This window comes from Pelodiscus sinensis, chromosome 1, assembly GCF_052426305.1.
Source record: "Pelodiscus sinensis isolate ZL-2025 chromosome 1, ASM5242630v1, whole genome shotgun sequence".
Classification (NCBI taxonomy): domain Eukaryota; kingdom Metazoa; phylum Chordata; order Testudines; family Trionychidae; genus Pelodiscus; species Pelodiscus sinensis.
Genome location: NC_143052.1, coordinates 196518427 through 196545954, shown reverse-complemented (window position 1 = coordinate 196545954; position 27528 = coordinate 196518427). Strand labels below are relative to the sequence as shown.

The window sequence follows — 27528 nt, the reverse complement described above, 5'->3', positions numbered from 1 at the left end:
ACTCTAGTTGCAGTATTGCATAGAGACATTCTAAAGCAAAGTACAGTGCTTGACCACCAGACAGTGACTTTGGCTTGGCTACACAAGGAGGATACTCTACAGCAGTGTTTCTCTGAATGCGTCTACACTACAGGGCTTAACTCGAAATAAGCTATGCAAATTGAGCTACGTCAATTGCATATCTTATTTCGATATAGTTTATTTCGAAATAGGGAGCATCTACACAGCACTTATTTTGAAATAGAGCACTCTTCCTCCGACTTCCCTTATTCCTCGTACAATGAGGGTTACAGGAATCTGCGTAAGAAGTCCTCCAGCTTGACAGTATTTTGACACTGTTTTGAAATAACTGCCTGCTGTGTAGACGTGGACTAAGTTATTTCAGAATAGCACTAGTTATTTCGAAATAGTCTGTGGACCCACTCTGAGAAAGCTGGTACCAGGCCACTCCGGTTTGTTTATTTACCGGCTCTGCAGCCACAGAGTTCGCGGCTCCCATTGGTTGTGGTTTGCTGTTTGCAGCCAAGGGGAGCTGCAGGAAGCAGTGGCCCAAGTCATGCTGCTTCCCATGTCTCCCCTTGGCTGCAAATGGCAAACCACAGCCAATGTGAGCTGCTAGCCTCTGTGGCCCAGTAGCAGCTTTCTCACCACTTTGAGAAACACTGCTCCTACAGTAAGATAGGGTGTGAATTTAAAGTGCAGGAGCTTTTCCAGAAAAGATCTTGGTGTGGATACTCTTATTCCAGAAAAAGTTTGCCTTTTTCCAGTTTATTTTGATCTGCTTCCAAAATTGATTAAATAATGAGAAAAAGGCATCCTTACTCCAGAATAAGCATGTCCACAGGGCCACGAAAGCTTATGCCTTAGTGCCCTAATAAATATTTTAGTTTTTAAAGCGCCACCAAACTCCTTGTTATTTCAGACTAGCTTATTCTGCTGTAGCTATTCTGGTCCATTTCTCTGTGGTATAAGCATCAGAGTTGAAATACCTACACATCATAATGGCACTGACTCAAATTCTGACAGAATGGATTTTATTAACTTGATAAACCGAATGCCATCCAGTTCACAGAGTGTAATTTTTTATATGACTTTAAAATAAATTATGGTACATTTAATAAGAGAATGAGTTTCCCTGGTGTTCTTGGCCAAATTTTTCCCTCTCATCTTCATTGTTGTGCAGTAGATGTTGATTTCCCTGGTGTGTGCAGTGGTGTGTGCATGGATAGGTTGTGAAAGTCTTTCAGAAATATGTAATGGTCTGCTTATTTGCATGTCATTGTCCTGAATACTCTTTCAGTTGCTGGCTGTTTAGTAGCAATGATAGTGTGATCAGCTTGGAAACAAATTAAAAAGTAGGGATGTAAAAAATCCATTAAAAAGGTAACCATAAGTCCACTGAAAATCTAGTTTTATGACCATGCACTGACTGCTCCAGACTGCTTTTAGTACATATAGACATTTTTTTGAAAAACTGTTTACAAGAAATGGAAGTCCCAGATTCTTTGATATCAGTAACTAGTGTATGTCTGCTGAATCGACTACAGCAAGAGAAGAATATATTATGGATTGACGCTGAAAAATCTGCTCAGTTAATTTCATTTGCAAAACAGTGACTCACACGTTGCATGTCCCAGTGACAGCATATTTAATCAACACAAAGTTGGCTATAAATTGTGTAGGCAGCTAGATGTGGACATAGGAATATATCAACAAAGTAGCTTTTTAGATTATCAATTATGTGACCTGGGGGATCTAATTAAAGCAATCACTCATAACAATAATGTGTAAATCTGCAAAGCTTTGTGGATGGATGTGGGTACCATGTTATAACATGTTTTCTTTAGGTGACTTTAACTATTTCAGTATTTTCAACCCACAACTTCAAAAATTGAGGACTCCCCCCCCACCCAAGGATTGAGATCCCTAGCTTTGAAATCCCGATCATGGTGTTTTTCATTTGTTTGTTTTTTAATCATATGTTTGGCTCTGTTTTTTTCATACTCAAACTTGTTAAGAAAACATCCTCTCCACCCACACTTTACGTGTGAGCCGGTGTCAGAGCGGAACACACAGGGCACCCACACAGATGAGATGAGGGCACCTTGATTCCTCCTGAAATGTAGTGTACTTTCCCTCGTTTTAACCATTCAATTGGCATCCTTTTCTTCACTGGCCGTTTACTCCCTCTGCCCAACACATTCTCCAGTAGCTTCCCCTTTGAGAGGCGTGGTACAGCCTATACCTCCATCTCCCTGACATATTCCAGCTCCTGGCACTCCAGTCCTGATGTCACTTCCCCCAGTGTATCTAGCATTGTACACATTGGGATAGACCGAGTGACCCAGAAACCCATAACCCTTATTCCGCCTCAGCAGACTCCCGCAGCAGACTCCCATCCTATACTCTAGCACAGCCTTAGCTCCCATCTTCCTTTTAGGCTTCAGCAAGTTTCCCCTATCCCAGCCTGCTGGAAAAACTCCTATTCTGGGAGTAAGGAGGATGTTACCCTGCTGGGATCTCTTCCTATCTAAATTAACTTTGCTACCCCAGTGAAGTAGTAGTGGTAGACGAGAGACTGTTGCTGCCTACTTCAGTGGGAGAGGGCTTCTCTGGGTATGTCTACACTACAAATAAAAACCGGTTGGCTGGCCCCTGCCATCTGAGGCTGGCTAAGGGGCTGTTTAAGGGCAGGGTAGATGTTAGGCTTGGCAGCCTGAGCTCTGGGACCTTTCATCTTCACGGGCTCCTGGAGCCTGGGCTCCAGCTTTAGTCTAAAAATCTGTACCAAAATTTAACAGGCCCAAGGCTTGCAAGTCTGAGTCAACAGTATAATTGCAGTGTAGACATCCCTCTCAGTGTTGCACCAGCTCTGTTTCCCATTGACTAGCCCAACGTGCCCAGGAATTGCCTGCAGCTGCTGGGTTGCTGACTGTACTACAGGCTGCTAAAGCAAAAGCTGCAGGTTGCTAGTATGAAACCCTGAGGTGCATGTGGTTGTGCGCTTATTTACAAGCAGATGCAAAAACTGTCCCCAAATTACAATGCTCATAGTGTCTTCACAAGTACAGGTTGGACTTCACTGGTCCAGCACCCTCAGGACCTAAGTGGTCCCGGATAAGGGAATTTGCCAAACCAGGGAAGGTCTCCTGCCTCCGGCCCCCTCAGCCCCTCCCCACTGCTGGCTTATTTGGCTCTGTTGCCATCTGGGCGACATGGCTGCCCAAACCTCGCTGCCAGAGCTACTGCTCCAGCCTCAGTGCCGGCACAGCAGCATGCAGCCCTGGCCCCGGTGCTGCAGCACCAGCCCTGCTGCCGGCCAGTACGCAGCCATGATCAGGCTGCTGATCTGCTGTGGCCCGAGATGGGCTTCACCCGCTGCGCTGCCGCGGCCCGGCCTTACTGTCCCCACTGCCGGGCTGACACGCTCAGGGTGTCGCGGCACAACACTGCTTCTGGGCTGTCACCTATGGGCTGCCCCTACTCCATGGTCCTGCTACTGCCGCAGGTCTGCTGAGTGCCTGGCCCCATTACCACCAGCTGCGCCTTCTGCAGGACTCTCAGCTGCTGGCCCTCCTGCCCTGGGTCTCTCTTGTTCAGCAAGATCCGCAGTCCTGCCGGACCACACATGTTGCCGGACGAGAGAGTCCCAGTTTAGGGAGGTGCCACCTGTATTATAGCTCCGCTTTCTCTTTCCTTGAAACATTGTTCATTATTTAGTGTGATTTTTGGTAGGTTTATATTTAGTCCCTTGTAGGCAACAATTTAGAGGGCTTTTTGGGAGATTGGTACTTCTTGATTTTCTTTGTGACCTGCTCATGTCTGTTTTCTTTCTTGTCTGGTCAGGCTATCCTGTCTGATTAGTCAGTAAGGATTATTTAAAAACTGTTTGAGACCTGAGAATATCTTCATTTCATGTCTCTCTTTTTGCCAACCTACCATGTAGCTGTGAGAACTGCCTGCCGCTCCAAAATACTACCAGGTCTAGCTGAATTTACCAATCAGGTGATATATTCTCTGTGTTGGCCTATGGCAGAGTGAGCTAAGCACAAACCAATTCATGCAAACAGGCCTGCTGCTCCTATATCATGAACGACAGATCCTTGGAAGCCTGTGACCTAAGGTCCTAAAATTGGAGGCCATCCCAAAGCTAGGGCCTAGAGCTTAGAGCTCCAGGGATCCTCTCTTAATCTGCCACTGCATGTCAGGGAAGTCGCCTCTAGCTTCTGTGAGATAGGATAGGCCATTATTTTTTTTCTGGGGCATTTATTCTAACTCAGAAACAACTTTATTTCACATAGCTGAGATTCTTAGCCGTTTTTTACAGGACTGCTACCCTAAGACTCTTGCTTAAGACCAAGACTCTTGCTAAGACTGTTGTGCTAAAATGTCTTGTGTCTCAGCGGGAAATGCAATTCTTTGTGTGATAGGAGCTGATTGTACTTTAACTTGAACCACATAGTCTATTGTGGCAGCTATAGTTCAGCTCTGGCACTACTCCATAAACTACAGGTTGCAGACTCCTCTAATTCCTGCTGTATTCCCCAGCAGACAGCATGATTACTTAGACTGCTCTGGAAAGAGACTGCAGCTCTGTGGAAGTACTGCAAATTGCTGCTTATATATATATGGCTGTAATATTGTCTCCCTAGCTTTTAGTGGTAGAAACATAGTTGGGATGCTTTGAAACAGAATGAAATGCTCTTCAGTTTTAATCTCCCCAATTAATTTCAGGAGAAATTAGCCCATCGACAGCAGCTGAATGAGGCAAGACAGCAACTACTGCAACAGGCAGAATATTGTACAGAAATGGGAGCTGCAGTCTGTACTTTGTTATGGGGTGTCTCTAGCAATGAGGAAGCAGTTAAAAACATTCTAGGAGGGGTAAGTACTGCAGAGGTATACATTGTAGTGGGAATGCTTAGGTGTTATAGGTAGATAACTTGCTGTGAAAACCATGACACACAGGTGTATTTCAGAAGCTTCAGTGGGTACAAACCAATTCTGCTAGCCAGATCCACAGACAAGCATTGGAATTAGAGTTCATCCACAAATTCAGTTAACGTGCTAATGGACTCAATCCTGATGGAAGTTGGTTGGGACACTACCAATTTAACAGCCATTGAAGGTGCCAACAGCTCTTTGTATAGACTCATGTCAGGAAGGATATTATCTATTGACGTTGATTCTTATCTGCTTCATTTTAACTACCCAATCTTCAGATACTTACTGATTCCCTCTAGCTCCCTGTCTCCCACCCTTCTTCCTTTATTCCCCCCTTCCCCTCCCCTTTCCTATTTATTTTGGGTGTGCACATCTTAAACTCATAACTCCAGTCATTGAAGAAGTGGGCTGTGCCCACGAAAGCTCATGATACCATCTACATGTTTTGTTAATCCATAAAGTGCTACCAGATATATTTCAGAAATTGAACATACAGCAAAATTATTCTCTGAATTGTTTATTCTCTTTGGACTATCCACATATAGAGTCTATAAACTGTTTAATGTATAGAAGCAGGGAACTTTTTTTTTTTTTTTGCACAAAACCCCTGTTTTGTGCAAGATCCTTATGCCTGTCCCAGAGAGGCATAAGGATCTTGCGCAAAATGGGATTTTTGCACAAAAACAAGTCCACACTCCTTCTTTTGGCGCAAAAACCCTTTGCGCAATAAGAAATGGCAGAAAAGATGCTAATGGGATCATGACTTATGCTGCTGGAAGAACTCGCAGTGAAGACGTAGCCTAAGACTCTAAACATGCTGTTGCGTGAAGAGAGTACGTGTGTTCCCTCCCCTCCCCCAGCATGTTGCAGAGGGCTCCTTGCAGTGTCACTTCTGCCTTCTTGATTATCTAAACTCCTGAATATCTAAACAAAATTCATGTCCATCCTTCTATTCAGATAACTGAGAGTATATTGTGTAAGATACATTTTAAGTACAAATTTATCATTCAGTAGATGTGCAAAATGAGTGTAACTTGCACAGCTTTATTTTATACTCTTATCAGTTGCCTTTTCTGCTGTGCTGCTTCTGTCCCTGCCATATTTTAGTTGCTCACTTTATTATCACACTAAGTGTCAGATGAGTGCAAGTTATACTACTTTACCATTTTGCCAGTTATCTGATCAGTTTGCTCTCAACGTTTAACTTTTGCTACCTTTTATATCATTGCGGAATTTGGCAGTTAAGTTCTAATACTTGCTGGAAGATGTGTTTCGTAAGGGAGGAGTTCTGCAAGGGTCAGTAAACTGTGGCATGTAAAGAAATTTGACATATACAGTGAGGTAGTGATAACACTTGTATACTATCATATGTTCCTTTCAATATTACTTAGTACAGTCTGTGAAAAGTGATTTGTTTTCCCTCCGCACTTGCAGAGCAAAGCAGTAAAGTTTTTCACGATCACTGGACAAACTTTGGAGAGCTTTGTGAGGTCACTAGGTGAAGATACCAAACACCAAGATCTGGATTCTGATGAAAATCAATTTGTATTAGCTTTGGCAGGGATTGTGACAAGTAAGTCAGTTTGTATAGGTCAGTTTTGTATGTCAGGATTGTATTCCACTCTGTAAGGAGCATATTGTTCAGTAAGTATGATGAGGCATATCTAGCCGTTTGACTAAATAACTGATTATTTAAAATGTTGGTATCTTGTGTGAATCACCATTCTCTTCAAGTTCTAGACAGCTTCATTGTCTTCTAGCTGTGTTGGTTCTGCTATGTTAAGTAGAGTAAAAAGTGATAAAACTTTCTTTCTCATTTAAGTTGGTAAACATGACACTGATTTCACCCTGGGAGCAGATTTATTGGATTTTAGTTTCTTTCTCACTATAATCATGCTTTGAAATCAGAAGTTTAGACAGGGCTTTTGCTTTTAATATAATATTAGTAGAAGACATAAGCTAATTATCTCAACTTCCAGAAGGTATTTATTTCTCACAAATGGTTATTAAGGAAGCCAAATATCCTAGGGCGAGAAGTAAAAGATAGGAATCCAAAGAACTAACTGTGTTTGTTCTTGGCATGAAAAAATGTTAAAAACGCTGGAATCAGCATCTTGAAACAGGGCTTAACTATTGAGATGGAAGTATTTGCTTAAAACACAAAATTATATAGTCTAAACTAAAGAGTATTGTGAAGAACTACAGAAAGAACTAACAACACATAAATTATTCATATATAGTAGTGGTCCTAAATTTAATAACCCTTTTTTGGAGTCTGATGTGATAATCTAGGTGATATTATGGCTAGTTCAATTAAGATGTCTCATAAATGTGAATAAGATGAAAGCCTGTATTTAGGATAATATAAAAATATTATGCCTTTCTACAAATTAAAGGTGTGATTTGATTCTGCCTCAGATTACTTCATTTATAAAAGCATATCAGAAATAAAGGTCCAGAGACTGACAATGAAAATGTTTAGAGGTCTGTGGAATGAAGAAGTCTTCTATTGGAGGACAAAATTTAAAAAAAGTATTGCCAGTGACTTCAGTACTGCTGAGATATCACCTAGTATGTCTACTTAATTTAGAACAGAGAATGTTTAAGGACAAATATGGTAAAGGATATGCTATAATGAATGATTGAACCTTAATCATGGTTTTGCAACCTTAACATTTTTAAGGTAGGTTTTTTTCTTAATAAAAAATGTGATTCTTTAATATTCTAACTCAAGGTTTATTAGCTAAGAAAAAGAAATTAGAGTTATTGAAGGTTAAAGCAGGTAAAATACATTAATAGGTGAGTCCAAGTTTGTAAATCCAGATTGATAGCAGAGATGTAGTAATCTGCAAGTTTGCACTAAGTCTCTTTGCGTTTATCAAAATAGTTCTGGGTATCTCTGTACACTTGTACAGTATTCTACCCTGTTAGAATTCAAACAATTCAGAGATTCAGGATTGTTCTCTGGATCCATTCTAATTGCTGTCTTCCCCGGAAACAATCTGGCAAATGTTTCCATCACAGAACGGGCTTGTGATGGACCCAGCAGGGTCCGCACTGACCCTGGTCGGGGGACCATCCCTCCCTTCCTCCCTCCACCCCTCCCGGCTCGGGGAGGGCAGGCTGGTGGCGTGAATGGCTGGAGCAGCCCCGGCCGGGCTCAGACCAGGTGCAGGGGATCGCGCGTGGCCCCGTGGTGAAGGGGGCGGGGCCGGACGCGACCGTGATGGGCGGGCTGGGAGCCTGAGAAGCGTGCCGGCTGCCTGGGGCCGCGTGGAGCGGGAGGCGGAGCTCTGCACCCCGGTCGTTGCGCAACGGGGCGTGCGGACGCCAGAGGGGTGGGGCTGACTCACGCTGCATCCATGCCTGGGTCGCTTGAAAAGTGGCCGGGTGAGACGGCTGGAGGCGGCTCAGGGAGGAGCCGCCAAACCCCCCCCCCCCAGAAGGGCGAGCATCCTGCCCTGCTGGAGGGAAAGAAGAGCAACGCCGGAGCCTCCAGGACACCGGCCGGACGGGGCCGACGGCTCGGGCGCGGTAAGTGACCGGGGCGGACACCCCGGCAGGGCAGTGGAGAGCGGGGAGTGGAAGAATCCCGGGGCAGAGCGCTTCTGGCGCCCATGGGCAGGCGAGTTTCGGGGATCGTCCCCGCCTGTTGTGGAGGGAACGCACTAGTTGTACCCCGCTTAGGGCCCCGGGCTGGGACCCGGTGGAGAGGGCGGGCCTGGGTCCCCCACACCCTCCCCTTGTCCCTGCCGCCTCAGCCTATCCAGTAGACCCGGCACACTGCAACCCCTGGAGAGCCGGGCGACCTCTAACGCGAGCCAAACGCTTGTCACCCCCTCCCCCCCTTCTGGGGAGGACCTTTCCTAGGAACAGGCCCCTGGACCTCCTTTCCCGATGGGACCCCCAGGACCCTTAACTGGGGTGGAGCAGTGAGTCCGCCGAACCCCGGCACCGACCCGGTACCGGGTGATCGCACTCACCTACCCCTCCCCGGGGACAAGCCCCGGAGCAAAAATACGTCAGACACAGATGGTGGGTCCGCTGAACCCCCCTGGCCCGTCGGAAGGGGGCGCTCGCACCCGGTAAATCCGTCACAGGGCTTTTCCTCTATATACTAAATTCAGACTGGGTCTGTGGATTTCCCATTGTTGAAAATAATGACCCATACTTCAAAGTAAGTATGCTGCTTCATTTATATATCCAAGGCTCCAGTCCCATTTGATGGGCAGTCCAATTACAGAAATAATTACAATGCATTTAGTTACAGTAATCCAAAACATCATTAGTTTTGATGAAGTTTATGAATCAAGTTAATTTTCACTAACATACACTTTTGATCTGGGGTTAATTAAGAACAGGGTATGCATAATATAATGCAATAGTAATAACAGATTATAGGTGAGTGAAGACAATAACATTTCTTTGATATTCACACACAAGTGAATTGGCCTGTGACTTTGATTTGAACTGGTGTCTCAGCATAACACTGAACTGGTCTGTCAGTATTACAGCCAGTACTTAAAAGAACCCTGCAAATGTTAAAAAAACAGCAGTAAAAAGAATAAATAGGAATTAAGTTTGCTAACATCACCTGCCAGATTCCCTTACAGTAAATCCATACCAGATGAGGGTTGTAATTTCTAAAATGTCACACATTTTTGCACTTTTATTTTTTTTCCTTCCTGGTACTGATGAATATATATTCTCCCCTTTTAACCATTTTGTGATTGATAATATAGCAAGACTGACTGACTAACTAATTATATATTTTCTAATAATCTTACAATATATTTTCTCTTGAAGGGTAAAGTGTGTCAGAATACAATGCAATTGGTCTGATCCTCACCTCACTTGCTCGTATTTTACACCTGCTTCAACTCCGTAGATTTCAGTCAAGTTATTCCTGATTTATATCTGTCTGAGAGGAGTCAGGCTCATTTTTTTTTTTAAATGCAAGCTGCTATCATATTGTTTCATGCCTTATTGCTTAACATTTGAATTTGTTGTGCTTCCTACAGTACAAGTGTATTCAAGAGGAAACTGTATTCCCTAAGGGTATGTCTACACTACCACACTAGTTCGAACTAGCGTGGTTAATGTAGTCATTCGAAGTTGCAAATGAAGCCCGGGATTTAAATATCCCGGGCTTCATTTACATCTTGCCGGGTGCCGCCATTTTAAAATCCCCGTTAGTGCGGACTCCGTGCCCGCGGCTACACGCGGCACGGAGTAGGTAGTTCGAATTAGGCTTTCCACGAGGCGTAACGGTAGTTTGAATTAGAAAGCCTAATTCGAACTACCTACTCCGTGCCGCGTGTAGCCGCGGGCATGGAGTCCGCACTAATGGGGATTTAAAATGGCGGCGCCCGGCAAGATGCAAATGAAGCCCAGTATATTTAAATCCCGGGCTTCATTTGCAACTTCGAATGACTACATTAACCACCCTAGTTCCAACTAGGGTGGTGGTGTAGACATACCCTAAGAGAGTAATAATCTTTCTCCATTTTTTACCCATAGTACTTTCCACTGAATTATGAAGCATTCCTGTAAGAGTAGGGGCAAGTTAACCTTTGTTTTTGCTTTACATGTATTCTTTGACCAGGAACTTAGGGGGAATAAATATAAAGAAATCTTCATCTTCTGTCCTTTAATACGGAGACTACATTAGGGTCAAACTTTGCACTATTTCCACAATGATTCTAGATGCTGCCAGTTCAGAACTTAAATCATACCTGTTTCATAACTACATAATTGCATTTTGAATTTTGTTGCCAAACCATCCTGAATACATATTTTAATTAACAACGTATAATTATAAACAGATTTTGACTGCTAGGCATCATTCACTACTTCAGTAGCATATAATAATACAGTTCAATATTGGCTGTTTTGCTAAATATAGGGAAAGGTTTGTAAATGTTATAACTCAGTCTTCACAGTTCCTCCATTTTCAGTAGTACAGGTAGTTAATATTTGATTGTATTAGATACTACCTCATTTTCCTGTTTTTGGAATGTATTATTTTATTTTGTGTTCTGTTGTAGATGTTGCTGCACTGGCATGTGGCCGTGAATTCCTGGTTAATTCAAGTCAGGTATTGTTGGACACAATGATGCAGCTTCTGGGAGACATGAAGCCAGGACTTTGTACCAGACTTAAAGTGTATGAAGGCCTAATATTTTTAAAAAGAAGATGTTAAGTTACAATGTAGACAATGATTGTTGAGATCCAGGTTTCTTGGTTAAGCTGTGGTTAAAGTCTGGACCCCAGAGAAACAATTTTCATATCACATGTGTCCCTATTCATTGAATGCATACGATGGTGTGTAATATACCCTGGGCCCATTGCAGAGGTGGTCAGTAGGTGGACTGTGCGCCAAAACCAGAGTGCCAAAGGCTTTTGACCAGATCATGAAATTCCACAGGCAGTTAATGTGAGTGCGGTTAGTGCAGGTAGAGAAGTGGCTGGCTTCGTGCTAGCAGGCTTGGGGGAGCTGGTGCCTGGGCTGGCATATAACTCTGGGTGGCCTGCACCTCCCACTTACCTCTCTAAACAGAGCCAGGCTGACAGTGGGAGCCAAGGCAGATGTCCAGGACTGACTTGTAACTCAGGAGGGGCAGATGTTCCCCCCTACTCTCTCTAATTAGAGCTCTGCCAGACGAATTGGGGCTTGGGACTTCAGTCCCACAGGAGGCTCCAGGCTGCATGCTTTGGCTGTAGACTCCAGCCCCAGCATGCCTGGAAGGGGCGGAAGTCCTGAGCCCCGGCAGTGCAGAAGAGACTGAAGCCGCGTCCCCCCGCTCAAGTCCTGGTGAGGCTGAAGTCCCAAGTCCTTGTATGTTTCATGCAGGGCTGAAGCAGCAAGTCCTAGAATGCCGCTGGAGGGGCTGAAGCCCCAAGTACTGGCATGAATCCTGGCAGGGCTGAAACCCTGAGTTCTGGAGTGCCCTGTGGTTCCCTGAAAAGCCTCTGATGCTCTGGGTTTGGACTGTGGTCTGCCCATTGACTATCCCTGATGTAGGCCATTATTCCTGCAGCTCTTAATCTAATGATCCTGTCAAGGATCTGCCCCCATGAGAGCACCCCTTCTGGATGAGACTTGGATTCATACAGATCTAGTTCTTTTAATGGGAGTGTGTGGTGATAATCTAGCAGTGTCATACAGACTCTCAGCCCTCCTTTTGGCTATATCTCCCCTTTTCCAGAGTCACAGGTGAAACGAACAATCCAAAGGCTACAAAAGGACAACCCTATAGGCTGTTCTAGGGATGTGATAGTGTAAACAGTTCACAGAGGGCCCCACTGCCCACACCGCTGCCACACTGGGATCAGGCTCCCTGCGGGCACTGGCTCCTGCAGAACCGCCTGCCCTTTCCCCTCACCCCACTGCTGCCTCACGGGAGCAGTGGTGTCGGGGGGAGCGGCTCCATGGGAGCCAGTGCTTATGGGGAGCTTGCTTAAAAACTGGCTCCCTGTGAGCACCAGCTCTTGCCTGCCCCCGCCCCCGCCCCCGCGTGTAAATATGTAACTGCTGAAATTTTCATACATTTATCTGAATGAACACTTTTTAACATCCCCAGGCAGAGTCCTCTGGGTCGCCAGCACAAATTTTAGGGTTAAGTCTCTTCCCTCTTTTGGCATAGGAGATCTGTGTTCCATTTTTGTGAGGACAAAGATGCTGCCAGCTATAAGGCTTCTTCCTTAGATCTGGGAAACTTAAGGATCTGCTCCCCTTTCTAGCTGCCAACTGCTGAGTGGAGCTTCCTCCCAGCTATTGCAATAGTTCATCCACTGTTGGCATTGAATAGGCATTGAATTTTGAAGCCACTTTGACCTTTCAGAATCAGTCTAGAAACATGTCCTCCCTTAACTGTGTGATTCTTCTACTCTGTGCTCCCTTTGGAGGCTACATTGAAAATAGCATTCATACAAAATCTGGTCCTTTTAGCAGGAACATTCAGTGACAATCTAGTGGAAGTGGGCTCTTAGGCCTCCTTCAACCAATTTCGCCCCTTTTCAGAGTTGTAGGCCAAACAAACAAACACACAATCTAGTCAGCTCTGAATACATTTAAAAGACTAAAGTGCAGCATGAGGTACCTGGCGCGAGCCAGGAATCAGCTGGCCCGGCTTGCGCTGTGTCTCTCCTGCTGTGTACCAGCGGCAGGCTCCAAATACATTTAAAAGGCAGAGCCACAGCGGGGTTAGCTTCCAGTGCCATGACCAGGCTGGAGCATGTCCCTCCCCCACTGCCTCCTCCCCCCTGTCTCCTGCGTGGGCTGGGAGCCAGCAGCCTCCCCAGGGCTGGAGCAGCCTAAGCATTACCCATGAAGGGTGATACCTACCAGGTAACTGGTTAACAGGTTATCCATTTACATCCCTAGTGTTTATGTTTATTGTTACAGATTGATTTAGCGTTACTTAATGGCTGTTTTGCTGTTTCCCAAGTGTAGGGCTTGGAAGTCAGCATTGAAAACAGGATAGACAGTTTTCATATTATTTGCTATTTTTCTTAAAGCCCTGCTTTCTGGAATCATATGATTACGTGAGAATCACAATTTCCATTTTTAAAAAAAATGCAAATTTCAAGCCCTCTTGATTGCATAGAAACGCTTGAAAATGTGACCTCTAAAGGTTCAAAATCCGTAAGGCAAATAATCCCCCCTAACCCAGACTTCTACAAATCTCTTGATTTTTAAGCCAGTCTTACGAGTTTTTTGAGGGGTTCCTCTCGATTTTTGAACATTTTGCAATACCATAATCATTTAGTGATTAAGGGGCTTTCTTTTGGAAATTAATTTTAAAAATAAATTCTTTATTGTAAAAGCAACTAATGCTGATTGCCATACAGTTTCTCATGGTATGAATGCCAGCTACCTCGCTCGCCACAGGCATTTTAAAACATGTGCAAGTCAAGTCTACAGAAAAATCAAAGACTCGGCAGGAAGACATCGAGTTTATAGAGTAGCAACATAAAAAGTCCATCCAACTGGGTTAGCATACAGCCTAGAGAAGACACTGCACAAAATCTCATGTGGCTCAAATTTTAATTCCAAATTAATTTTATAGCAGTGCCACAATAAATTGTGCAGTATCTTACATAATATAGTGATCATCTTTGATCTATTTATAGTCTGCTTGTGATGAAAACTACCATGTAATATTTGGTGTTGGATAAAAAAGAGTATTTATCACAGTTCTAGTATCAATACTATATTAATGAAGGGTAATGTGACTGATATTTATGCTTTGCAGATTAAGGTGACTGGATAAATATAGGATTTGGATTCAAACCAAAGATTCATCACAACCCTGTTTTAAGTGACAAAAAAACATTCTTTTCTCACTTCTGCCTTGAAAACTGACTCTTGCAGGCTTAGGGTTAGAGAGAGTAGACTTGGCAGTCAAACTTGTAAGGCCTGTATGGCTACCATACGATGCATGATTTATTTTTAAGAGCTCCATACAACTAAAAGCTATACAAACAAGTGCAAGTCTAGACTCAGAAATCAGATTACCTCTTTTCTGCTGACCAAACAAAATGCTGATTTAATACTTTTTGTTTTCAATTAATTACTTTATAAATAGGTGGAGCTAGTTCAGAGATGTGGTGACTGGCTTAAACATTTCCAGTTTTTGTTACTTGGAGGGTGGAGGTAAATAGGACTAAGAGTCAGAGGAATATAATAATAGGGATAAGGGCAAAGGAAAAATAGTGGGTTTAAATACAGAGATGATGAGGGAGCAGTAGAGCTGAGAGTGGCATAAAGAGCCAAGGAATGTTTTCACATTGTGTTATTATTAATAACATACTATTACTTTGGGCTTAAATCTTTTGAGTGGCTAGCAAAATGGGTTTAAATATCAGGAAACTTCTCCCAACATTCCAGGATTCTTAGTTCACCACAATCACACAAAACAAACACGCAAATGAAAAATTCAATCAAACAGTGTCCCTTTATGTCATTTTAAATCTATTTGACATTTCCATTGAAGGACAGATTGAAAGACCATGCATTGAAGGACAGATTGAAAGAAACAAGCAGTGTAGATGGGTCTGTTTTGCCAAAAAAAAGTCTTTTTGCACAAGAACCCGTATGGTATATGGGTATATGGGACCTTGTGCAAAAGGGTTTTTTTGCGCAAAATGGACCCGTTTACACTGCTTGTTTTTGAGCAAAAACCTCATGTGCAAAAAGCATCGGCAGAGATATGCAAATGACAGCATGACAAATGCTAACGAGCACTTGATTAGCGTACCAACCCTGCCAACAACAGCCAATGGAGTTGGTTTTGTTTGGAGGCAGTGGATACCACTATACCTCCTTTAAGGATGATACTCCAGGAGGCATGGTGCCTGGCTGGGATAATTTCATGATCTCACTGATTATTAAGACACATTGTTTGGCAGGTAGAGTATACTACAATGGAGTCTAACCATTTCTATTTTAATGACTTCTTTGTAGGATTTTGTTTTACAGTGTGCTTTACTTGTAGCCTGATCCTGTGAAGTGTTGAGTGACATCAGTCCCTACTGAAATCAGTATGCCCAGCACTTCTTTAATTTGGGACAGCTACTTTAACAGGATCCCTTCCATAGAACAGATTTAACCTAATGATATAGAATGATTGACTGCTGCTTTAATTGGAATTGAATTAGCATACATTTTATTTGACAAGGGCATGAGTGGCCAGTGTGAGGTGATTAAGAGGTATTAAAGATGTGAAATTCTAAGCTGCTTTTTTAATGCAGAGGTTGTCAGAGATCAAAAGAAGAATGAAGGAAATGCAGCAAATTCATTTAGTTATTTTGATTCAGAATAGTCATTGTTACAAAATTTTTGCAACCCTTTTTAAAGTGGCCCTTTCATTTGTTGAGACAAGCAGCTTAATCGGGACGATAGGCTCCCCTCTGGGGAGTCCTAGTTAAGAGGATTCAGTTACATGTGTAAGGATAAATCATGTAAGGCCAAATCTTGCTTGCCCTATTCATGTGAATAGTCCTATTCAATTCAGAGGAATTTAAGTGCTGTCAAATTGACTGACTTTTACATGATTACAATATTTTGATTTATAAATTTAAATATCATCACACACGTTGTACTCCTGTAGCTGTAGGTATATAACATGTGACATAAGTACATATCTTTGTATCTTATATTAAGTTAGAAGTATGCATAAGCATCTAGCCACCTGGTAGATGCTCATCCTAAATAATGTTTAAGTATGAGATGCAGTCTAATCACTTTTTCAATTTTATTTTAGACTAATGCTGATGTCACTGTACAATGTGAGCATCAACTTGAAAGGCTTGAAGTACATTAATGAAAGTCCAGGTTTTATTCCATTACTTTGGTGGCTATTGAATGGTAAGATTGTTACAACAGACATTAAAATTATGGACAATAGCTGTGAATAGATATGGATAATGTCTGAGGAGGGATTCAGATCTGTGACCATGTATATTTACATTTTATCAGATAATAAAGGTCCAAAGAGAGGAAAATGTTATTCCTAGCATGTCTTTGCCAGAGGCTGGGAATGAACAATAGAGAATGAATCACTTGATGTCTATCTGTTTTGTTCATTCCCTTTGGGGCACCTGGCATTGGTCACTGTCAGAAGACACAATACTGGGCTAGATGGATTTTTGGTCTGATCCAGTATGAACATTCTTATGTTCTTAAATAATTGAGGGGATGAATATAAGGTTTTTTTTGTCAGTGGTCCTGGTGTATAACATTCCATTCACGTAAGAGTTATTGATGGCAGTTCTTCCAATGAGGGGAAGGGAGAAAACTGATAAAGCAAATGGAAGACAGCTGCCTGTATTTGAATCTATGAATTTTAAAATATCTTTGATCTATGAGACACCATAAAAATGTAACCGCTGAAAAATATGTAGCTTATGGTCAGTCTTAGTTTTTGATCTTGAAACAAATTAACCATGGCAACTAACTCATCCCTGGTATGAGTCCAGTTTCTGGTGATGAGATCCAGCATGGTCTAGTGGATGGGGCAGTGTACTGAAAGTCAGGAGATGTAAGTTGTATTCCCAGCTCTGCCAGTTGTGTGACCTCATGTAAGTAAATTCACCTCTTTGTGTTGATTTCCCTTCTCACGTATCTTTTCTGTTTAGCCTGTAAGCTCTTCAGTGCTGGGTTTGCCTCTATATCTACAGTATCTAGTGGAGTGGGGCTACTGTAGTATAAATAATAATAATAGACGTTAATGGGAGTTGCACCTGCTAATGCAGGGTTTGGATTTGATGCTTGGAGTTTGATCTATTGTATTTCAACACAGTTGGGATGTCCTGTATGTCACATGGCGCTCTCATATATTTTTATGTAAAAATTATGTACTCAGGCTCATTATCAAATAACTTTTTCTTCACAGTTAATTATACCTAACAGCCTCCCTGTAAAATATCATACCCATTTTATAGATGTATGCATAGCTGGGGGAGATGAGTTGCTCAGTGGAGAAACCTGAGTATATGATCTTTTGCCTGGCAGTGCATAGAAAGCTTACATACATTGCTCCACATTTTCCTCTTTATGTCAAGCTAATATTTAGGTCATTTCTCTAACAAAAATTAGGTGACTAAAGCTCCCAAATGTTCCATTCAAAAGGCCTTGATAGACAAAATTGGCTTAGATATTTGATGTGATTTTTTTTTAAAATTAAAGCTTCTACGATCACACAAATGGAAAGAGTATGATATACAATTGCAACTGTTGATGTCAAGATAGGCTGAAAGGCTGATCTGTATTCTAAAGGTGTTGCTTATCTGTGTCTGGTATGAGGAGAAAAAGACAGGCTTATATAATACCTTCATTTTCTGAAGTTAAAATTCTTACATTCTGAGAAAGGGCAAGGGTTCCCATGCAGAGTGCATCTGCCAGTTCAGATTCCTCTGTGCTGCTTCCAGTCGACAGAAATGGCTGAGTAGTTTGTGCATCTGGACCCACAGTACTGAGCAGAGGATGAGCCCAGGATTGACTCACTCCCATCCTCTTCCATAGCAGGAGGTCCAAGCAGTTTCCTGTGCTCAGGGCTTTCTTCATCCTTTCATATCGACTTAGTTGTTTTGTTTTCATTTATCTCTTTTCCACTCTTGTTCCTTTCTTCTCTTGCTTGCAGTGTCCAGTCTTCTCAAACCTTGTTTGCCAGGATCCATGACCAGAAACATCAAGCAGCCCAGTCCTGCCTGTTTTCATTTTCACACACTCCTTAGCAAGGGTTTGGACTTTGGTGCACTAGTTTATGCAGTCTGAATCACCCTGCTTAGGCTGAAGTAATGAAGGAGACTCCTGGAAAGAGCAAACTGGGTATGGTCTAGCTCCTGTGATGCCTGGACATTCCACAGCTCTTCGGCCTCGTCAAAGGCCTTCACAGTTCCCATTCAAGGAGCCTTTCACAGTCGTCCTCTGATTCTTCTGCCACTGCCATTGCAGGCCTTGTTCCAATACCCTTCACCTTCTCCGTCCTGGAAGTGTCTATGACTTGGAATTTCGAAGTGTTTATGGATTTATATTCCAGGAATCTTCCTCTGCTTTCCCTTCCCATGAGAGCCTGAGTGATTTCAGTTCTCGTCAGGGGCCAGTATCTTTGTGGTATTGGCTAGGCTAATGCTATTATATTATCTACAGTCATGAAGTAGTCCATCTTCCTCAGCAACATAAACAAATTTCCTCTCTCACACAAAGCCTTTTGAGACTAATTTCTTAGTGCTTCATTTCTCTAGGCACAAGAAGTACATCTCATCTTTTACAAAGGGCTAGACCAAGAAAACCTTTCTCCATTCACCACACCATTAAACATCAAGGAGAAGCAATTGGTGATAGACTCAGATTTGCCATCTCTCCTGGAACAAAACAGTTGCAAGAAAAAATCACATTCTTTGGTATTTTCATTCTTTGGTATCTCTTTATGGCAACTTTTTTTTTAATAGAGCCAAAAGTTTGATTCTTCTTCGAGTGATTGCTCATATGTATTCCAACTGAGGTGTGAACGCGCCATCTGTAAGGCTGCCGGAAAGTTTTTACCTCAGCTGCTACCCGTTGGGTTAGTTATGGAGTCCCCAGGAGTGGCGCCGATGTGATGCCCTATATATGACCCTGCCAACCCAACAGTCCTTCAGTTTCTTCTTACCGCCAGTGATGACTCTTGGAACTTGTGGTTCTCTTGCTTTGCAAGTGCTTCGTATCCCTTTGAACCTCTAGCAACTTGTTTGTTATTCGACCTTTCATGGAAGGTGGCATTTCTTGTCACCATTACCTCCACCAGATGGGTGCCAGAACTCCGTGCCCTCATGTCAGACTCTCTGTATACTGTGTTCCATAAGGACAAGGTTCAGTGTTGTTATCCTCACCCAGCTTTTCTCCCAAAAGTGATATCTGTCTTCCACACGGACCAGGACATTTTCCTCCTGGTTTTCTATCCTAAACCTCACCAAAGCCCGCAGGAGCAGTGGCTTCACTCCCCAGATGTCAGGTGAGCTCTCGCATTCTACATTGACAAAACTAAGCCCTTTTGGAATCCTTATAGCTATTCGAAACAGTGGTGAACTGGGTGAAGGGTCTGCCAGTTTCGTTGCAGCGCATCGCCTCCTGGATCACGGCATGCATCTGCATATATTATGACCTCACTAAGTTATTTCCACCACCTCTCATGGCACATTTCATTGGCTGCTTTTCTGTCCCATGTTCCTCTCCAGATAATCTGCAGGACTATGACATGGTTCTCAGTCCATATCTTCAGGTCTCACTACACTATTGTACAGCAGCCCACACATGATATGGCCTTTGGGGCTGTGGTACATGAGTCAGCTACAAATTTACTCCAACCCCTCCTCCTATGTAAAGCTTGTGACTTAGTTGAATTGGAATACATATTAGCAAGCACTCAGAGAAGAAAAATGATTACTGACCTTTGTAACTGTTGTTCTTTGAGATGTGTTGCACACACATATATATATATATAGAGAGAGAGAGAGAGCGAGAGAGAGAGAGAGAGAGAGAGAGACGGTCCCCGATTTACGAACACGTTACGTTCCAAGCACTTGGTTGTAACTCGATGTGTTCGTAAGTTGGATTACATTCACTGACATATGGCCGTGCTGTTTGTAAGTGCGGATTTTGTTTGTAACTTGGGTTCCAGCTGTATAGGATGTTGGTCGTAAATACGAGTGGTCGTAAATCGATTCGTTCGTAACTCGGGGACCGGCTGTACTATCCCCGCCCTCTTTCCTCACTGTCAGAGTAGCCGGCAAGAAGGAATTGAGGGGCATTGGGTCAGCAGGGTTATATATAGGACATTTCACTAGCTCAACTCCAGAGGTCTCCACAGCTGACCTGATGGGTGCAGCTAGGAGAAAACTTTCCGGTAACCAGGCATGCAGCACACACACACGTCAATTGGAATAGATATGAGCAACACATCTTGAAGAACAATAGCTGCAAAGGTGAGTAACTGTTTTTTCTGTTGAATTTGGTCAGAGGTGTTACAGACTTTGAAGGGATTATTGTAATTTTCCCCTCAGTTCCAGGGAACTTATTCAGGAATTTCATAAAACAAAAGCAACAAAGAATCAGTGGCACTTTAAAACCAACAAATGTATTAGGGTATAAGCTTTCATGAGCTGCAACTCATTTCCTCAGATGCTGAAAAGAAAAGGGGAAAAAAGGAAGGGATAATTTTATTTCTTTTCTCTTCAGCATCTGAGGAAGTGGGTTATAGCTCATGAAAAATTGTGCCCTAATGCCCTAACACATTTGTTAGTCTTTAAAGTGCCACCAGACTCTCTGTTGTTATGGAACAGACTAACACAGCTATCCCTCGGAAATAAAAGGGAGCAGGAAGCTCTTGAGTGTTCTTAAATATCTCCTCTCTAAATTTTCTCTTGAAGCTATCACAGTTCCATTTGAAAACTCTTATTTTGATCCAGGAAGTTTCTGCAAATGACTCTCTCTACTCTAGAGATCTCAATAAAGCATATCTTCCCATTCCTAAACAACGAGAAGTCCTGAGGCACCTTATAGACTAACAGATGTATTGGAGCATACGCTTTCGTGGGAAAAGACCTACTTCGTCAGATGCATGACATGCATCTGACAAAGGGGGGCTTTGCTCATGAAAGCTTATGCTCCAATAAAACTGTTGGATGTCTACACTGCATTCCTCTTTCAAGAGAGGAATGCAAATGCCGACGAACGAAATTGCAAATGAAGCGCGGATTTGAATTTCCCGTGCTTTATTTGCATAATTGCATCCAGGCACTATTTCGAAATACTCTATTTAGAAAAAAGAAATGCAGTCTAGACAAGGTTATTTCGAAAGAAAACCCTTCTTTCGAAATAACCCTTATTCCTTATAAAATGAGGTTTGAATTGTCTGTGGGTCTCAGAATTTTTTGAAGATTTAAGTAATTCTTCTGGCAGCACCTCTTTTAGAAGTCACCTTAGTTTACTGTTGCCCCAATGCCTTATTAATCAAATCCTCTAATTCTTAGATTTGTCTAAGTCTCAAAAAGTTCAAACTTCAACTTTTAAATCAGTGTACAAAAGAGTGCCCTTTCCCACTTCTGGACTGCATTCATCTCAGCACTCAATAACTTAAGTTTTCATCCTCATGCCTAAAAACAATTTCCTCCAAATCAAGTCTCCTGTGAGCAGCACTGTGAATTTATATTTGTCTTTATAAGCAAGCTTTTCTAAACTTACCTGATTACAGGCAGTCCCCGGGTTACGTACAAGATAGGGACTGTAGGTTTGTTCTTATGTTGAATTTGTATGTAAGTTGGAACTGGTACATATTGTAGGGGAAACTCTAGCCAAACATTTCTCCAGAGCTCAGTTTTATTCTCCCACACCTCACTTCCCTCAGTCCTTTATTCTCAAGCTGAGGTGTCTGCTGAGAAAAGCCGCTCCGCGTCTCCCTGGTCTGCTGGGGGGGGGGGGGCACTAGCTTCACATCTCCCTGGTCTGCTGGGGGGAAGCTAGTGCGGGGTTGCCTCACCCCATTTGTAAGTAGGGATCCGATGTAAGTCGGATCCATGTAACCCAGGGACTGCCTGTAAAATATATTCGTGTGTTAGTGCACCATCCATATAAGAAATAACTTTCTATTTCTTCATTGTTCTGATAGTTGTATTGTGATCATGCCCAGAGTTCTCAACCAGCATCGAAGTCTCAGTATGCAATAGGTGCTATGCTTAAGATTTCACTTAAACAGCTGTGTAGCTGAGAGGCACATATACAGTGCATCACTTTGCTATATGAAAGACTTCTGGACTCTCACTTCCATGTCCAGTGAGTAATCAGGCACGTTGTTGAGGAAATGGGCCATATTCTTTTCTGATATGAATCTAGAGTTGCAGTGTCAGCTTTAATGGATTTTCACATTTGAAAATTAGATCAGAATTTGGCCCTTTTAGGTGGGATTGCTAACTGGCTGATTTCCTCAGATAGCAATGAGAACAGTCCCTTGACAAAAAGAAAGATTGAACTCACATCAGTTGTTATGCAGGAACTGGAGTAAAAAAAGAGAATATAAAAGGGTACATTTCACAGAAAAAGCAGACTTTCAACATTAGGACTTGCTGCAGCAAGAGCTCATGCTTTGTAAACGCTGCCTGCGTTAACATTTTTTCCACTGCAAATACTTTGTTTATTATGTCACCTTTTATCTCTTTGGTAGGGGAATTTTTCAAAATCCCCAGCGACTGCCAACACGGGTTCAGCTCCCCAAGCGTTAGCAATATCAGGAGTCTTTGTATGGGTGGGCCATCAACTTGCCTCACCATCAGTTAGACCTGGTGTGAGCTAGGAATGTGAAAGTGTAACTGCGTTCATGGTTAACCAATGAGCCTGGGTTCATTGGTTAATCTTCACAGTTACACGTGGCCACTGGCTTTAACCCCATTGCTGCCTTTTAAGCTAGCTCCCTATGGCTTTGTCTAGACTACATCCCTCTGTCGGCAGAGGGATATAAATGAAACACTTCAAAAGTGCAAATGAAGCCAGGATTTAAATATCGTAATGGCGCTCTTTTGAAAAAGTGCTATTTCGAAATTGAAACCGCAGTCTAGATGCAGTTCTTTCGAAAAAAATGCCCCGTTTTTGAAAGAGCCTGTAAACCGCATCTCGACTGCGGTTTCAATTTCGAAAGAGCGCAATTACGTGATTATGCAAATGAAGCACGGGATATTTAAATCCTGGCTTCATTTACACTTTTGAAGTGCTTCATTTACATCCCTCTGCCAACAGGGATGTAGTCTAGACGTAGCCTATGAGCACCATTTTCTGACTAGCTACCTGCCCCTGCCCCTCCCCCCCATGCTGCTGCCTTTGTATCAGATACAGCAGCATGAGAATGGAGGAAGAAGCGGCATCAGGGAGCTACCTCCCTCGGCCTGTAAACATCGAATCATTGACATTTTCAGCAGTTACACGTTTACCTAAATAAACCCATTTTAACATCCCTAGTGTGAGCCTGCGTAGTGACATAATGCTTAAAATGGGGGCAGCAGCTGGTGCCTCTCCTCGCTAGATCTTCCAGGACTGCTAACTGTGGTAGTGCTGACTTAGCCAAGATGTGAAACTTTTAAAATACTGTCCTGGCATAGGCAGGGCCATAAACTATTGCAAATCATTTGCCAGCAACAAATATTGCATCCAGGCTGGCCAGAAAATGTAACAGGTACACGTACGTTGGATTCACACCACTCAAAGAGCCAATTGTAAACAAGCTGTTTCGCATTGATGTAATGCAGTTACTGAAATCCTGCTGTTGGGGATATTTCATCTAAGAGCACACTCCTAATGACAGATGTGACTGTAAAATCTGCCTGCTTTATCAGCTGTTTTTGTCAGAGACTGAGTGCCAGTGACATCAGACAGTACCTCAGTAGCAGATAGCAAAACGTCAGCAAAGTTAGAGAGTTTCAAGTACCTTGCTAAAATTGCATCAGTATGTTATAATTGTGGTAGGCTTATATTACACATGCTGTTTGAAACCAAGACAAGAGTCTATTTTTTCCACTTAATGATTAGACTTGGATATATTAGCTAAGAAATGTGTGCACCAGTTGTTAGGAGGATGTGATGCAGTGATTTAATTACAACTGAAACATTTTTTTTGGCTTTGTATAAATGAAATTACTCAACTAATATAGAAATGACTGAATCTGGAAGCCATTGAAATAAACATAATGTTGAGTAAAAAAGATTCCTGTCATAGTTGCTTCCTGTCATATTCCCATCCTATTCTCTACTAGAATGTATTTTCAAAGAGAAATTCTTAATGAAACTGGGGAGACCAGAAAAGGGGTGTTTGAGTATATTTTAAAATCCAAGCAGAAAAATATAATTATCCCTAACAAGCAGATTTGTAAAATCATATATAGTCATGATAAAGTGTTTTAACATGCAGCCATTTATGTAACTCTAAGTGTCTTTGGAATACACGTAGAACAATAGAAATCCTAGATGAGAGATATTGGGTTTATTTTATCCATACCTCCTCTGATGTAGCATTATATTCACCAAGTGTCTAATAGATTCTTCATTCAGAGGATTCAACCAGTATAAGAACATAAGAACGGCCGTACTGGGTCAGACTATAGGTCCATCTAGCCCAGTATCCTGTCTGCCGACAGTGGCCAGCACCAGGTGCCCCAGAGAGGGTGGACCGAAGACAATGATGAAGCGATTTGTTTCCTGCTATCTCTCTTCAGCCTCTGACAAACAGAGGCTAAGGACACCATTTTATCCCCTGGCTAATAGCCTTTTATGGCCTTAACCTCTATGAAATTATCTAGCTTCTCTTTAAACTCTATTATAGTCCTAGCCTTCATAGCCTCCTCTGGCAAGGAGTTCCACGGGTTGACTACACGCTGTGTGAAGAAGAACTTTCTTTTATTAGTTTTAAACCTGCTCCCCATTAATTTCATTTGGTGTCCTCTAGTTCTTCTATTTAGGGAACTAATAAATAACTTTTCTTTATCGGCCCTCTCCACACCACTCATGATTTTATAGACCTCTATCATATCCCCCCTCAGTCTCCTCTTTTCTAAACTGAAAAGTCCCAGTCGCTTTAACCTCTCCTCATATGGGACCCATTGGATTCTATGACTGCCATTGGAGCGGGGGGTGAAAGTAACTTAAATTTCTTACAGGTACTGTCCTATCACAACCCGGCTCCCCTTTGTGGGTAGGGGGGACTAAATGGAAGGGGGAGTAGCCATAGCGCAATACCTGTTAGAAATGTAAGTAGAGGGTGGGGGGGCTCAGGTCAGAGGGTTTGAGTGTGTGGGGGGGATACAGGAGTTAGGGCTAGGGATGGGAATGCAGGAGTCAGGGTTGAGGTGTATGAGCACCTTAGGGCAGGGGATGTGAGGAGAGGGCTTAGGGAATGGGGTTGAGGTGAAGGGGTGCAGTAGTTAGAGCTGAAGATTGGGATTCAGGAGTCAAGGTTGGGGGCATAAGGGGCTCAGAATAGGGGTGGCATGAGGAGGGGGCTCAGGGTAGGGGGTTGGAGTATGTGTGTGTGGAGGGAGGGGGGCTGCAGCTGCACTTATCCCATCCCTGTGGGTATGTCTACACTACCATCCTAGTTCGAACTAGGGTGGTAATGTAGGCAACTGGAGTTGCAAATGAAGCCCGGGATTTGAATTTCCCGGGCTTCATTTGCATAAAGCCGGGCGCCGCCATTTTTAAATGTCCGCTAGTGCGGACTCTGTGCCGCGCGGCTACATGCGGCACGGACTAGGCAGTTCGAACTAGGGTGGTAAGCCTAGGAAGCCTAGTCTGAACTACCTAGTCCGTGCCGCGTGTAGCCGTGCGGCACGGAGTCCGCACTAGCGGACATTTAAAAATGGCGGCGCCCAGCTTTATGCAAATGAAGCCCGGGAAATTCAAAACCCGGGCTTCATTTGCAACTCCGGTTGCCTACATTACCACCCTAGTTTGAACTAGGGTGGTAGTGTAGACATACCCTGAGAGTTTTTTTCCCCTGTTTGCTGACTAGGGAGCGAGACAAATTACACAGCCTGTGTCCTTCCTCCTCTGCACTCCCCTGGGCAGCTTAGAGCTAGAGCAGGCTGTACACTTTGCCTCATTCCCTAACCTAACCAGAAGAAAAAAAACACTCAGTGAATGGGATAAGTGCAGCTGCAGCCCCCCACCCCTGAAATTGCAGTGGGGTGGCAGAGGGGGCTTCAGGCTGGGGCAGTCCCAGACACCCCCACTAAGCCCCTCTAACCTGCCAGGCTGCCTGCTTCTAGTGCAGTAGCCAGCATGAAGGCCAGGGAGCAGGGCTAAGAGTGACCCTCCCGTACCCTCTCCCTGCATCTAAGTGCCCCAGCCGGCCAGTTTCTTGCCAGAATGCTGCACCAGCTTAAATGCACCTCTGCATTGGAGACTCTTCCCGGAATTCAATAGATCTCACTAGAAAATGTTCTTACTGTGCAACTAGATATGATTTCCCTTACCTTAAGTTGCATAATTTTATACCTACTTAGGCAATTTCTCTCTTCCTTAGTACTTACATCCTCCTAATGTTTGCAGGCAATACTAATATAAATGCATCAAGCGTTTTAAAACAACTTACATGTATACACTAGGGGGCTATGCCCCCTGCTTGCTAGGTTTGCCCACCCCACATCTGTTCCCCACAGCTGGATTGTGGCCTCCCCTCCTACCTGTGCCACAGCAGGAGGGGGGCCACCACCACCAGCCCTTCCTGTGGCCAGATGGGGGATGGACCGCGAGGCCTGCCCCATGATTGGGGCCGGGGACAGCACACCGTTTCCATATGGGGACTGGGCCCCGACAGGCAGGAGTCTGGCCGGGGAGAGAAGTCAAGAGCAGGTTGGGGGACAGGGTATCTAGCCGGGAGGGTGGGGGGGGCAGGAGTGGGCAGGGAGCAGGGTGTCTGGCCAGGGGGAAAGGGACAGGGACAGGGAGCGGGTAGGAGCAGGTTGAGGGCAGGGTGTCTGGCCAGTGGGGAGGGAGCATGGTTGGGCGGGGGGCAGGGTGTCTGACTGGAGGGAGGGGGTAGGAACGGGATGGGGGTGCATGAGGCACTGGGGGTGCAAAGTCTGGGTGTGAGATGCCGGGGGGGCACTTACTTCTTTTCATGTTGCATGCCGCTCCCAGGCACTGGAGGCTTTCCCCAATGTTCCAATGGGGAAGCCACCTATGGTCCCGCTTCTCTGGGGCCCTGACACCCTGCGACCCAGCGGGGAACCACTGCCTGCCTGGCGCCCCAGCCTTGCACTCCCCACAAGATTAGAGCGTCAGTGCCGGCTTTCTGCAGGGGCGGGGAAGAGAAGGCCCTAGGCTCTGCAACAAATTCAGCTTGCGCAGCACACATGCACTTCCCCACAAGCCAGATCCAGCGCGGAGGCTTGGGGCTTTCTCTCCCCTCCCCTGCAGCAGGAAGCTGGTACTGGCACTCTAAACTTGTGTGGGGGGTAGGGGGCATGAGGCTGGAGTGCCAGGCAGGCAGCAGCAGTGGTTCCCCGCTGAATCAGGGAGTGGCAGGGCACCGGACCCACAAGCAGCAGCAGGGCTGGAGG

The 27528-nt window shown here is 43.9% G+C and overlaps 1 protein-coding gene across 5 annotated transcripts in view; it reads left to right on the top strand.

Annotated features, from left to right (window-relative positions):
* The window catches only part of HSF2BP (heat shock transcription factor 2 binding protein), a 60390-nt gene that overhangs the window by 15310 nt on the left and 17552 nt on the right, over positions 1–27528 (top strand). For all 5 annotated transcript variants that reach the window (XR_012898246.2, XM_075912458.2, XM_075912470.2 and 2 more), the window contains exons 4-7: positions 4735–4884; positions 6379–6517; positions 10992–11109; positions 16212–16315. Coding sequence is in view for 4 of the 5 variants with exons in the window: in XM_075912458.2 (XP_075768573.1) it covers positions 4735–4884; positions 6379–6517; positions 10992–11109; positions 16212–16315 (511 nt within the window). In the remaining variant the exon portion in view is untranslated. The remainder of the gene's footprint in view (positions 1–4734; positions 4885–6378; positions 6518–10991; positions 11110–16211; positions 16316–27528) is intronic.